General features: G+C 37.6%; 1 protein-coding gene across 12 annotated transcripts in view; it reads left to right on the forward strand.

Moving 5' to 3' along the window:
* The window catches only part of LOC145997180 (E3 ubiquitin-protein ligase RNF19A-like), a 222,265-nt gene that overhangs the window by 97,561 nt on the left and 108,865 nt on the right, over positions 1-15,839 (forward strand). For all 12 annotated transcript variants that reach the window (XM_083133876.1, XM_083133875.1, XM_083133886.1 and 9 more), the window contains one exon: positions 9,313-9,564. In XM_083133876.1, coding sequence (XP_082990002.1) covers positions 9,387-9,564 — 178 coding nt within the window. In that variant the 5' untranslated portion in view covers positions 9,313-9,386. The remainder of the gene's footprint in view (positions 1-9,312; positions 9,565-15,839) is intronic.

Genomic DNA, 15,839 nt, shown 5'->3' on the forward strand with positions numbered 1-15,839 from the left:
CCGATTGACTTGAACGACCTAGTATGTACTTTTCTTTATTTTCTCACTAGATCTAACTTCAAAGTTTCAGCTATGATATGAATAAATTCTCCTCATTGCTTTTTTTTCATTGCCATACTTAGGTAGAACACTCACACTTAATTTTCCTGCCAAACACAGCAGATCTACAAAGTCTTTAAATGGCTTCTCGTGTTTAGGTACATAGTATGCTACATTAAATAAATTTGTAAGATGGGGTCGGCGTTGAGTGGACACGGGGTTTTCAATCGGCTCGCTTTCCAAAACCATGTACGAACGTTGGATTGAGATGTTCGGGCATGTTTGACACAAAAAAATTTTAGTCGCCAGCCCCAAACTTTTGGTCGCCAATGGCGACCTGGCGACCGGAAATTTCGTGCCCTGACGTAATCCCTTGATTTATTTTAAATAATGAAAGGTATGCATCCGTAGGTTTTTTTATGTGGTTGAAAGGGTAATAGTAGAAATGAAACGTTGCTACTGGATACCTTCAAATTTTCTTTCTATGTACGATCTTGTCATTGGGAATAGTATAATGTCCTGTCAACCCTTCTGTACACATTAGCATTTTTTTTTACGTTGGGTACGGGTTGTGGGACGAATTTCGGAGCTTGTAGTTTGAATTTTTGTTTTTAAGTCTACTTTATGCACAGATGTGCTAATCTGGACTGGATCTACAGTTTAAAGTTGGACCCGAACCACTATGTGCCTCCACCGGGTATCGAACCCGCAAGCCCTTTAATTATAATGTGACGACATTACCACCACTCCATCGGGAAGGTCTTAAAAGTACATATATGGTTTTCTAAACTTTTCCACAGTAACCGTCAAATGCTGCTTGACTGACATGCTCGGTGGGCGAGTGTGTTTCAGAGGTTTATCTCGCAACCGAAGTTCACGGGTTCGAGTCCCGCCCTGAGCACGTGTGTTCTTTTGTAAGTGTCCATTCATCAATTTCTTCAAATCATCACTTGTTTTCATTGTCGCGATTAGCCAAAAGTGGGAGAAAATAGACTAAATAACAAAAATTGAATTGTACAAGAGCTCCTTAAATTGCCAGAAACAAGATTTGTAGCGTAATTATGTAAACATTTTTTTTCGTGCGTCAATGTTATACTGATGCCGGGGAAAACTTCACGTTCCGTATCAGTGACATTAATACAGTGCTAACGAATCTTTCTCACACGTGTTTGGGGCTAATACAAGTGCGCGGAAGTAGGATACCAAAGTTTTCATTTTTTGTTTTTAATCCTGCAGAATATGGTTTCATGGATTAAGGAACGAACATACAAGAATTATTTTTGCAAAAAAAAAAAAATAATAATTGTTATGGCGATACTATAAACGTCTGATGACAGTGAATATGAAGCGATACGAATAAAAAGCGTGGCCTTATGAGGCGACAACACTTTTCAAAAATTGTTCAGTCTGGCAGATTTGTCACTTGACAAAAGTGGAACATCCTGCATGCAGTCCCGATTTGGTATCAGAATTCCATGTATTTTACTCGCCAAAGATATCGCTTGGAGAAAACGCTTTTCTACAGTTTCACGCCTCATGCTACCTAATCACAACTGGCTAATGAGTAATTTTCCTAGTACAGTGGCTCGAACGTATACGAGTCCATGAAGCCCGAGCCCACCCAATACTTTGTAGTTATTATTCGTGGTGGAGTGCTAATTAAAATCACTAAATAACATTTTTTTAGAACACCTTGTTGGTGTGTGTTAATATCATACGGAGTTATGAGATATTTTTTTTTTTTGGTAAACATAAAACTCAAAGTGTTGGAGCCCACTCATTGTTTTTCAAAATTTGACGCCCTGAAGTCACCTCACCGAGAATCATTTCTAGCCTACATTTGAACTGTTTTATATAAACAATATTGTGTTCTGTTAGAGGGAACCATCCCGAGATTAGCTTTTTGTTTTCCAAATATAGGGACCAGGGCTGTAATAATTGGTTATTATTGTATGTAGTTATCATAATTCTTCCAATTGTTGCGGGATAATGAACGGTCAGAAATGAGAAGTAAAATGAACGAACAAAGAAACAAAACCTCATTTTCTGCAGTGGTCTCGTTCGATTTTCTTTTGTTTTGAGGCATCTTCGCAGAGTGGTTCAGATCCACTTTAAACTGTAGGTCCAGTTCCGATTAGCTTATCGTGATTAAAGAAAAGTGGGCTGATATCAAATTTTATAAACGATTCCTCGAGCCTTTTAAACTTGGTGATTAAAGACAGAACAGATATTAGGCGTAAAAATGTATCAGTAAACCTGGCAGTTGGGAGGGGCGATCGCCCCTATCGCCCTCCCGTGTATCAGCGCCTGATACTATCTCGTATTTTGCTCACGCCCCGTGGCTGGGTTGAAAGATATGTAAAAGTACCAACGACAGTGTTTTTTGCTATTTCTGTAGAGTAGTTTTATTTGTATCACATTTATCGTCGGTCAACTGTACCTTACTTTCCGACCAACCCTCGCACTTAACGAAGGTGATTAAGCGTCATAGAAGCAACATCGCTATCAGAGAAATGGGTCAAGATGAAAATGTCAAGTAAACCTTATGTGAGCAGGAAGCTAATGGAGACCTCGCCTGGTAGGAATGCACTCAAGGTTACAACAGCTCGCAAGCAGGGAAACAGGTCTTGCGCTTTCCCAATCTTATCTGTCACGAAGTTGAGTAGACGAACTTCGCAGTGCTGCGAAAAGTGAGAGAAAATTGAGCTCGTGCACGTGGCTTTCATGGTACACCTCGGTAGGATCGTTGTCATTTGTTTTTTTTGGTCAGTGAAAGGCAAGCAATTCACTCCCCCGAAACAGTTCTATCTAACCTAAGGAACTTCTCAACCCTACAGAACACACTAAACTGGCATAAAACATCCCAGATCAAATTGCTGCTGGATACCAGTTTTTCTTTCCCAATAGACTTAAACTCAAGTTAGATAATGTTCGAATCTTATTGAAATACTTCTCATTGTTAGTGTATCATTAAACTGAGTAACCAACTGACAGTAACTTAATGTGTGTTCGTTGTATTTCATTCATGTAATTATTATAACTATTTAGTGTGATAATATAATATTCTTTGTGTCATATCATTCTGCATTATTAATTATAATTTTATCTATTTAAACTCAGATGTTAATATCTTATGGAAAATGTACGTAAATAACATGCACCCTTAATATTAAAAATATATAATATCAATTTACAAATGTCATAAAACAATAAATACAACTTGTTCTGGACACCAGAATGGTCTGGATAATCTTGAAGAGAGAAAAGAGAGAGAGATAATAACTAAATAATATAGCTATGTAACTGAATTATCTATTCATTTTATATAATTTTTTTCTTTGTGTGATATACATGTATGTAATTGTATGTTATAAATAAAAAACAATAAAGAAAGGAAAACAAAGCGGGGGAACAGATAAATTCAGAGCAAAATACGTTCTGGTCTATTTATGGGCACCAGGACACAAGAGCATACCCTCGAATGTAGGCGGGTGGAGGCGGGCTGCTTTGGGGGTTCCCCCTCTTTATTTATTTTATCGTTGCACATGTAATATTAATTAATAACAAAATTAATTAATTGTTGTGTAAATTATATTGATATCAACGTTATGTATTCAAAATGCTTAGAATAAATAAAGATTGTTAATTTCATCTAACCTCTGAAAAAATAACGTTTTGCTCTCCCTCTGGACGCCCATTGTTTGTAATCAAGGGTCCTGGGTTCGATTCCCAATGGAGACATCCCTCTCTAAACTGTGGGTTCCGTCCCGATTAACCTAATGATCATAAAGTGGACTAAAAAAACAAAACGTTTTGGTCATATGGTGACTGATTATGATGTGAAAGTTGAACATTTTAAATGTATTTTATGTACAGTAGACGGCAAAAATAATACGCAAATTGTCCATCACTACTTTCATTACTTTTTTTATTCTACATCCTGTGGTATTTTAAGGAGTGAAATTATGTTGGTTCGAAGCTGGTATTGCTCTCTGCTTATTGGCGTATTAATTTCAATTCATTATCATCACATTGTGTAATGTAGACCGAATTAAAATGGTGATGGATAATTCGTCTACTGTTTATTTTGCCACATATTATAGTGGCCTGAACTGAACCTACAATTTAAAGTTGGAACTGAAATTTAACTCAGAAATCCGTGATTACAATGAAACCGCATTGATCATACTATATCCTGTCCCAGCTATCTCACGAACAGGCGAACGATTACAAATCTCTGCGCAAGTAGTGAGGCAAGACAGCTACACCAATGAACACGCGAGAGGGAACTCGATTGCGTGGAGTGGGGGGAAAGTAACTGTACTTACAGCCTTCCCAGCAGCTTGTACTGCTTCGCACTGCCCACTCGATTTCCTCCCCTTCTCTTCCGCTATGCGCACCCTTGCTCCAGATATAACTAAGACCAGGGTATAGTCTGGAGCAGTCTGGAGCTAAGGTAAAGTTCCCATGAACATAGCACGATGCCAAGAAGGCATATATAAGGGAGGGGATGGATGTAGTCCCACACATTGTCGATATCGATCTTTTTAGGGGGTGATGGATGTGATAGTAGAGTGCGAAATTTTGCCTATTTGCCTTTTTTTTTTATTCCTTTGTAGTAAAACATGAGCTTTAATGTTTTAAGTTTGTTCCATGGTCTTTCTAGTACAAAACGCATTTTTATAGTGCCTATAAATGCCTATTTTCAGGGTTAGCGCCTATTTTGTTTGATCGGACCTAAATATGCCTATTCTGTAATCTTTGCTTGCTTCAGGTTTTTTCAATTGGCTTTGGCTTTCCTTACATTGAAGAAGGTAAACCTTTGTTTATGTTTAACTGACTGAAATATGGTATTCACCAGATTTGAGGGTCTCAAGGGATGTCACATCTTTGGAAATTCCAAATATCCCTTAATCAGGGTAAGCAAAATGAACAACCTGTTGGTGACTCATACTTGGACAAAAGGACGCCAACCCGCCCCTTATTTTTTTCCACCTGAAAGCTAGTTGAAGTCAACCCGCCCCCCAACTTAGACACGCCCTGAGTGTATAACTTGGGAGAAGAAAATTGAAATAAGTTCATGTTCAAATTCTATTTTAATGTCCTTTTTTAATTTTGGGGTCCTTTTAGGTGCCTATTTTAGTGCCTATTTTCATCATGTTTCGTGCCTTTTTTGCCTATAAATTTTGCACCCTAGTGATCAGCACCACACACTGGCCACCTTTACTCCCTAGGTACCTATTTATCTAAAGCTAGATGAATCTCAGAGCCGCTTGACAAAACCAGAAAAGTTCCAATCGTAGCCCACCCACCCCAGGAATCAGAGCTGGGTCACCCACGTGCAGTCAGATACCCTACTGACTAGAGCAGGGATTCCCAAACTTTTTTGTTTCACCAGGCCCTTAGTGTTTCAAGATTTTACGGCGGCACCCAAGTCATAATGTAGGCCTATCAAAGACTTGCAATGCTCAGATTGGTTACGTTGCTTGCCTTAAATGAAAAGAACAACACATATTTCAAATTTAGAAATTTTATGTGTAAAAAGTACTAAATAAGCACATATTTGGAACAATAATATGTAACAAGTAAGTGTAAATTCAGCGAAAATATTGGAACATTTAGCAGCGCTAGCCAGGGTGCCATGGCGACACTTTGGGAACCACTAGACTAGAACACTGGATGTCTTAGACATGAAAGTTTGCTTAAGTCCACTTATACTCAGACTGAGGTTAATGGAGACTGGACCTACAGTTCAGTGCAACCCAAACCACTGTGCGCTGTATCTTTTCTGGGATGAAATGAAAGTTTTAATTGGCGGCAAATTGTCCATCACTGTATTCATTCACTTCTTCGCTGCATCTCTTTTTGATTCAATTGATGCCTCCGCGATGGCGCAGTGGTAGCAGCGTCATCGCCTTGTAATCAAGGGGTCCCTTATTCAATACCCGGTGGAGGCACACAGTGGTTCGGATCCCACTTTAAACTGTAGGTCCAGTCCCGATTAGCCTTACTGTGTATAAAGTGGACTTAAAACAACAAATCAATCAGTCAATCAATCAATCATTGATTGAATTGACGTGTATTGATTTTCGAGATGTTGCCATGGACGTCGTCAGGAATTTTTGTATGGGGTCAGGCAATTGATAAAACCTGAATACCATAAATAATATGTTATTATTATTATTAGTAGTAGTATTAAATAATGAATATTATAAACTCAAATGTTATTCCAAATTTATTATTATTTCCTTGGGCTTGGGGAGACATCCCTACTCGATCCACCAAACTGTTTTTCAGTGTTTTTTTTTTTCCTTTTCCAAACAAGTTTTAAAAGTTACCCATAGTGTTTATGGTATGTGCACTCTCACATAAAACTCTAATTTTTTAAAATTGTGAAACCATTTATAAACTGGTCCCTGTTCTTTTACACCCATTTTTTTTTTCGATTTTGCGTATTTAATTTACTTCGTTATTCTCTTTGAATAATAAGTAACAGAATTTTTTTGTTCTTAATAATACTAGTAACAAGATTTCTGTAACTTAAAATGAAGAATGCCAATTTCCGTCAACCCCCCCCCCCCCCCCCACTTTCCAACGCCCATGTTGCCATCTGCTTTGCTATGCTTATCTTCCAATACTTGAGCTTCATATTGTGCAATACAAAGTGAATGAACATGACGAATTTACCTTTTAGTGTGACTACAGACGTCTTGTTCAGTTTCGAATTCATTTAATTTCCAGTGACTGTGATAAGCAGAGAAAGAGACCGCTGGCAAGCCATGTAATTCACATCCCCAATACTAATGTGTTCATAATTTCATTTTGAGGGTTGTAGATTTTGATCAACATGTGATAGTAACCATAATGTTGGAGGTTAGTTGCATTCAGTGCCCACTTTACATTACTTGAATCTCTCATTGAATTAAAGATAGAAAATGCACATGGCTAGCATATTTGCTGCAAGCTGTACATTGAACTTCCAGGAATGACTTGAATCTAGGTCTTTGGCGTACCATGCCAGTTCTCTGCCCACTGAGCTCCTGAGTCAACCCTGCTTTTGCCTGCATTTTCAATGTTGCTGTTTTACCTGTGTAGAATTGTCCACTGAAATTTCTATATAGTACATCTCCTGTGTGTGTCAAATTGTAATATAATAGATGTTGCTCTTTGTCAATATGTTTTGCCTGAAAATTTCCAGTTTTAAAAGTTTAGGTTGAGAGAGATTAATTAACTAGAGCAGGGGTTTTCAAACTTTTTGCAGTTGTGGCTCCCCTTCGCTACTAAAATCTGCAGGTGCCCATTAATAATATATAAATGCATGTGATGTGCCCATGAAAGATCATGTGTTTATTTACTGTTAGTATATATACACAACATACAATTCATTCAGCGATATGATATTCATGAGATAAAAAGGATAATTATAGTTAGTATGAAAACTTGTATAATAGTAGAGGAATAGTGAGAAAGTGGAAAGAGGCAAAGGAAATAGAGAAAATACCAGAAGAAGAAATAATGAAGAATGGGGGCTGAAAATCAACAAGGAATGGAGAGGATTGTTAGAAAGAGTGGAAAGGATGAGAGAAAGGAAGGAGGAAAGAAGAAAGAAGAGAGGGGGGAAGGAGTCCAGGAGATAAGGAATCTGTCTAGGTCCATTAGTGGAGGAATTGATGACTCTCACCAAGTACCTGTCAATCACCTGTCAGGAGATTCCACACTCAGGAATTCCTGACAGAAAATGTTCTAAGATAAAGACTGGTGTCATCTTGTTTTGTGTATTTACCCTGGTCTGGGAGTGTGCATATATAAGATGATGTTTTGTAATTTGCATCATTCTAGTGTGACTATGCGTCTGAAGAAGACCCGGTTAGGGGGTGGAAACGTTACCTTTTTAGTGTATATATTTATTTTCTATACAATAAATTCTGCCTTGGTCAGTATTTTAATGTTTTATTAACATGGAAGCAAGGCTTAACAGTGTTACCATTGTATAATAGATGTTAACCCCAGCATCACACGCCCGCAGTGTGTCGATCCACATCTGTGCTTCCTATATTTTTGTTGTATAATATGTTAATATTCATGCTATTACCTTTAAACACATATATAAATAATTTTTTACATATTTCACGTTTGGACTGTACATTTTCCATTCACAAAGTCTGTACATTTTGTATACAAAGTTATTGATTTAACTCTTCTCTCTTAAGTAAATATTACACTGAAGTTTTTTTTAAAATTGTTTATGCTTAAAATATTAATGAATATTTGGAAAAGACTAAATATCAATAATGCTACTAATAATTATCATGATAACAATGATAGTAATACTATTATAGTAATAGTAATTAATAAAGCATAGGATATTGACAAAAATGGATCAACTAATTTATTTTACTTATTATCTGAATGACAGTCCATTTCCACCCTTTGCATCGTATCACATTCACTGCATACATAACTAACAATGTTTCCCATACATACATATCTTTGACAGCCTTTACATGTAAAACGTGTAGCGAGATTCCACAATATTAAATACACAGGCAGCGTGCGGAATATCACCCCATTTGCAAACTAATCTACTATACAAACTGAAGGTTTAATGCTGTCAGCTGTCCAAGTACCTTCGTAAGAGAGAAGGCCTCATCTGAAACTGGTTTTTATTATACTTTATGAAACAAAATTTCCTAGTTGCAGTCTCTCACTCCGTGCCGCGTGTGGTGGAGTGTTATAAACAGGCATTCAGCAATATTTGGATTTCTTCATTTCTTTGTAATCCTGTTAATTCTAACAACATGCTCAGTGTACAAAAGCAATCCTGTTTTAAGCTCTCTTACAAAGCAGCAACTACTTTTTGAAGGCTGACACCTTGTACTTTGTAGAGATACATTCAGTTTGTGGAAAATATCAGAAAGTTATGCCAATTTATGTACAAAGCACTATCAATGAAGTTTTTAGCATTGACTTGGTTTTCTTCTGCAACTAGGATTGCAGTTTTTGTCTGTTCAAAAACACGAGAAATAGACAATACCAAAAGAAGCCTAATGTTAGTTGCAATAAATAATACAGGAGAAACTATCAGAAAAAAATTAATATTTTTTCGGAAGTTCTTGTGCTTCCTCTTCGAAACGTGGTGCCTCCCCGGCGCACAGTTTAAATACCACTTAGCTAGAGTGTAAGTACAGATTTAACTAGATTGTAAGTACAGATTTACTATGTTTATTCATTGTGTAGTCATACTAAATCCAATTTTCTAAATTCTCATTCCAGGTTGTGAAACGGCCATAATGTGGATGGCACAGACATCGTAGCAACAATTCACCACCGTCTCCCTATTTAACAGAATGCGAAAAGCTTATGACACCGACAATCACTCAACCTGCTCTACAGCCAACCAGCGAACCCAGAGCAAACGAGGCTTGGCTCGGTTCTCCCTCAGGCGTTTACTGTACAGCAGTCCACTGGTTGCCAGGAGAGTTGCAAGAAATACCTCAGGAACTTCAAAAAGCACAAGGAAAGAAGGTAAATAGTGTACTATATTAATGTTTTGCAAAGTGGGGGAAGTAGAACATTAATTAACATTCATTGTGGCTAATTTTGTGTGCCTTAACTTCTGCACAGCTAAGATTAGCATATGTAGAATTTCAGCGAAAAATGCAGGCTCGACCATGACTCCAACCTGGGTCTCTGACATACAGTGCCATTTCTATACCGAACTGGCCAGGCTTTGCCGGATTTTTTGCTGTCGCTGTTTTACCTATGTGGAATAGTTTCTGCTAGTCCTATCACAATGCAATATGTTGCCTTTGAAACACTAGACCTCAACGTTGCCTGGTTCCTCCCAGTGTAGAGATGTAAATTCATTAAGATTTGGCATCCACAGGAGATGTACCATGTAGAATTTCAGTGAAAAATGAGACTATTCCACACAGGTAAAACAGTGGCAGTAAAAATCAGGCAAAGCCAGGATGGTTCGGTAGCTCAGTTGGTAGTGCAATGACACAGTATGTGAGAGCCCCGGTTCAAGTCCTGGTCGAGCCAGCATTTTTTGCTGAAATTCTACGTAGTACATCTCCTGTGTGCGCCAAATGTTAATAAGATAAGCATAGTTTTCGTAAATATTTTGAAATCCAGAATTTGCCCCTAAAGTCAAGTGACAATATGTACAGAATGTTGTTCTGTTTAGACCAGGATGGATAAAGATCATGATTTTTATTTAATAATGTGCTTAAAATTGCTTGCATTTTTTTTGGCACCATGCATATAAGATGTTTTTTTATAGAAAAGCTTTTTCTAGTAAATGTTCCTGTAAAATATTTGAACTGTTTGATTAAAGCAAATAAAAAATATATGTAAATATACATTTTTCTGATACTGTGCCTGCTGTGGAAATATTGTTGCATGTGTTCTTGAAACTAATAATAATTTCAGTAACTTTTCTTCCATTGAAACTAAAACATTATTGATGTACTCTATAATTGTAATTTAAAATATTAACTTAAATATTTTTATAGTTGTTGTACCTGAATTTTGGAGATTTTTTTTAACGATAGTTTGAAAAATATCAGATGTCATGTTTATTTACAGTTTAATGATATTGACACTATGGTTTAACATAATTAGTATTTTGTATATTTTTCTACACAAAATGTTTGCTATTTTTGCCCATAATATTATTGAATTTTAACTCAAGAGAAATCCTGTGTTTACATCACCTTTTGTATGAGCTTTACACCATCAGGACATATATTTTATTTACTTTATTTTCCTATCTTAGAACCTAATAATCAACATTAAATTATTAAGAGGGTAATGTACTTTCACCAAAAGTGTTTCTGATATCTACAAAATCCTTATGTACATTATTCTATGAATTATTTATTTAGGGTGATTTAAATCAATCCACTCTGGTTTAGACACACATAAAATGTATTATTGTGGGCATTGAAATTTACTAACATCAAGTGATGTTCCAGATACAGACACCATGTGCTGGTGTGGCAATAGTTTTGGCCACTAATCTTTCCTCAAAGTTCTTGCTTTCCATCTGCATCTGGTCATTACCTCCATTTGTTGATGCAGTTGAATCTAGTACATTGAGTAAATCCAATATTTTAATCAACATTCTATGCTGTACTGATGTTTAAGTAATTTTCAGCTGCATTCTAGTGTGCTAGATGTATTTCCTCAGACGTCTTTCTATTGAACCTTGAATCTGTTCATTTTTCTTCAACACATTGCATTACCACTTTTATCAGTCAGCTGCAATAAACATCTCATTTCTCAAGAGTCTGTCCCATTTCATTTCAAAATTGCACTCATGGTGAAAATACCAGGGTAAATCAAAAGGTAAGTTACACCACCTGCATAAAACAAACAAAACACATTTAACTGAATATATATATATATATATATATATATATATATATATATATATATATATATGGATCATTCCATGGCAGTGTTAATTTTCTTATTAGACAACACTTAGCATTAAGAGGCCATAAAAAAATTAGAGCCAAAAAAGTAGCAAAAAGTTGGGGGTATTTGCCCCAAGTCCCCATAATCGCTGCCATTGCTTCTAACTAAAAGTTATTCTCATAAAGTATTATAAGTAGGGCTGAGCCGATACCTGGAGTATCGGTATCGGAAAGTATCGGTCTAATTTTTTTCGCCGATACCAAAGGTTTATTGATTTATTTACATGACTTCACTTTTTGTGCCACTTTTGCCTAATTTGTGAAGGTGGGAATGAGTGATGATATAATAAAATTGGTGAATGTACACTCACAATCATGCATCCAAGGCCGGGATTTAAACCCGGGAATCCCTGGTGTCTTAGCGTTATATGCTAACCACTCCACCACGGGGGCCGTTGATGATACCAAAGATTTTCAGTGGCTAGAGCGGCCCAAGAGAAAAAACTCATTTGTGAAGATTTGTCCTTTTCAAAGGTTCGTTCACCCTTCCTTGTGACAGGTTGGGGTTCCTCACAAGAATTCCATTTACATTTCCGAAAATGATGCACCCTCCTGGGAAGCAGATGACAAGATCAAAGGCAGGACTAAATCGAAAGCACTGTGCCCAAAAGTGACATTGAAGGCATGTAACTGCCTGGTGGTCAACGCTATGTGGAAATAATAGAAACTATTCATTGCTAATTCTTGCTCACAAACTCTTGGGTTAAGAACGTGTCGTTTTCAAAACCAGCATTATTATAATGCTACGCTCATTCCTGAGTTTCTGGGAAAGGGATGAATGTTGCTGTGGGAGGGAGGGATGTGGATTTTCTTCTTGTACTCGACCCTTCTGTGTGACTGCTGCCCGATGCCGACACTGCACTGACTTGTCCGATGCCGACACTGCACCGACTTGTTTTTATTGCAAATGACAGAGAATAATGGACATCAGGACATGTACAGAGCTGCCAAATGAGCATTAAATATATATCTGTATTTGTATATTTTTACATCGTTTTCCTCCCTCCCCAGGTTAATCCAAACGATAAGAATGTTGTTTACATTCGTATTTATTTTGCATTCCTTGTGCAAGCTGTACCTTATACGCACTACATACATTTCATTTTACACACTATAACTTTCTCTGGCAGGGACACATAATAATACACCGATTTTTTCGATGTATCTGCAACACACTAACAATGCTTGCAACATTTCAAAAACTTCTTTATCTTTTTTTGCATCCTTTGGGGGTAGATAGAAGTTCACATAAAATGTTACAGGACATTTTGATTGATTGATTGATTGATTTGGTGTTTGAAGTCCACTTTATGCACCATAAGGCTAATCGGGACTGGACCTACAGCTTAAAGTGGGATCCAAACCACTATGTGCCTCCACTGGGTATCGAACCTGGGACCCCTTGGTTACAAGGTGACGACTATACCACTGTGCCATCAGGGAGGCGCACAGGACATTTTAAGTGATATAATGTTATATGAGAATAATTTAAGAGTATTTGATATCATTAATACTAATGTGAAGTGATGCGTTTTGTGACTCAGTAACTTGCCTTTGTTATTTTACAGGAATTATACAAGTATCGGTATCGGTATCGTTTGCAATAGTTAAGGTATCGCAATCGGTATTGGCAAATGGTGGTATCGGCTCAGCCCTAATTATAAGTAATGCATTGTTTCTCAAACATTCCCGAATTTCATCGTTCCCCCCCCCCCCCTTCATTTTTTTGGTTAACACAGAAGTTTTCACAACGTGCCCACGAACGCAGCTAAAAATAAGGAAACAGTAACGTATAAATTAGCAATAACAGCACAAAATGAAGCCAATTATCAAGTGGAATATCACCTGTTTCTGAGCAGTAAGTATATATATATCCTTTAGCGTGACACAAATGAAAAGTCTCATCATAAGGACGCTGCAGATCAGTTCATTGCTGATGCAGGACAAATTTCAATCTCATTTTTCTACCTTATATCAAAAAACACCTTGATAAAACTTTCTCAGTATGAAGAGGAAGGATTGTAGTTAAAAATATCCAAAAATGAGAAAAATCGATTATGGGATGCTTTGAGCTGTTCAAAATTATTCTTAATAATCATATTTCTGCAAATTCCGTTCACAGGTATCTGTTTTGGAGCAAAGCAAAGCTGTCTGCCAAATATCATCAAAATCGGAGGGTCAATTCCTGCCTGATTTGACATGGAATGACCTATATATATATGTATATATATATATATATATATATATATATATATATATATATATTCATGTTAATGTGTTCTTTCAACCACTTTGATATTGCTTCCTGCAAGTCCTCATGTGATGCAAAATGCTCACCCCCTAGGTCTTGTTTGAGAGGATCGAAATGGTGGTAGTTGGCGGTTGGCAAGAATGATTGCATTCACAGGCTTCACATTGTTGATAGTGTTCACACTTGCAGGCTGCCCAACATGTGGTTCGGTCATGTTCTTTCTTCCCTCTTCGAACATCGGGCACCATTCCCCATTCACGGGGCATGACATCACATTCTCATTTTACACCTGAACAATTTGGCAATGGATTTGACTCTGATTATGCCTTTGTGCCCACAAAAATCGGACACGGGAGCGAACCTCAATGTCCGATGCCACTTCAGTACGATGCTACATATTCACACGGTGACTACTCTCATACTAAACCAGCTGCAGCATGCCTGCTTCGGGTGTGGGAAGAAAACATTCCGGACAGTGTTTCCACCAAGTGTGATTATTTTATCACGTTTAGTACTGGAACACAGGTCGGGTGTAACTTTTTTTTTTTATTTGCCCTCGTAGCACTGCACATGTGTCACAAACTTCAATTCCTGAATGTAATGCAGATAAATGAAGAGCTAAGTTTTCCACATGGTGGGTGATACATGCCCCTCTGCCAGTGCAGGAGGGGCATAACATAAACCCTCTGTACATGCACATGTGATTCCATCAGATGGCTGAAGCTCACTTGTTCTTGAGAATATTGTCACTGAAATATTATTCATATATATACATGTATAATATAATGTGTGTGTGTGTGTGTGTGGAGAAACTTGCTTCAATACATTGTTGTTTCTATAACATACTATAACATCATCAGAAAATACAGTTGTCTCACCCATGGTCACTTGCTGCAAGGGCTGGACCCTCAAATGCATCATGTGTGTAATGTCATTTTAAGTGTTCGACATTTTCTGAGACAGACTTATAATCTTTCCAAGTATTTACCATCCCTGTTGGAAGATGACAGTAGTGCTTGAACAGATGTTTTTCGCTTTTTGAGAAGAGTGGACTTCTTGCACTGCCTCTGAGGAAGTTTATAGTGTATCCATTTTAACACATTCACATCCAGCTCTGGGAGGGGCATTTAAACAGCCATACCAGGCATTTTCTGAATCCAAACTTACCTGAAAAAAATGTGGCTGCCTTTTTAAGTTTTTCAAAACTGTTCCCTGGAGGCTTTAAATGGTGCCTTTTCGTAGATTTTTTCAGCCTGGCAGATAGGAACCTTACCTCTTTGAGAGTTCCTGCTGGTGCCCCCCTACTGATGACCTCCCAAGGATCTGAATGTGTTGCCCCCCCCCCCCCTTTGTGCGCTTGGTAATTTGGCGCCCCAGACATGCTCTCGGGTACCGCATTGGACTCTTAGGTAAGGATTAGGCAAAATGACCATATGTGCTAATGCACCCAAAAATATTAATTCATTCATAAATACAGTAAAACCTGTCTATCCCGGAACATGATGGTTCCGAGCAAAATTTTCCGTCTTAAGTTTTCCTTCTTATACAGGGTTGACTTCAAATACAGTACAGACCGCTGCAGGAAATAATGGAAAGACAAATTTATATTTCGCATTACTTATAATGTAGTGTACTAATGCATGTACATACATGAACAAAAATGCGATAGTCACAATAAGGAGAGCAGAGATTACAATTATGTAACTACACAACATGTTGGTACACTTTTTACAGTATTGTAAGAACGTACATTATGTACTTATGTACAAGGGTTGGAACTTAAATAGTGGCAACACTGATGTGGAGACACTATGCAATGGAATGTAGTAGTGGCGCTGATAGCACACGTTGTTGACATAGCTACCTTACCTCCGAGCAAATGGACTCGCCCGTCCCACGTCACAGGCAGGCGCACAAGTGAGGGAAACACAGTCACTCGTGAGCGAGCGGTCTAACGTGAAGGTCACTCACTATGTTTTCCAAACAGGAACAACGGAGTTGGATCAAGATTGAATGTGCCAGAGGTCGTACAGCACAACAGTGTCATCAAGGGCTTCAAGAGGCGT

The sequence above is a fragment of the Lepisma saccharinum genome, chromosome 13, assembly GCF_977018435.1.
Source record: "Lepisma saccharinum chromosome 13, izLepSacc3.1, whole genome shotgun sequence".
In the NCBI taxonomy this organism is placed as follows: Eukaryota; Metazoa; Arthropoda; class Insecta; order Zygentoma; family Lepismatidae; genus Lepisma; species Lepisma saccharinum.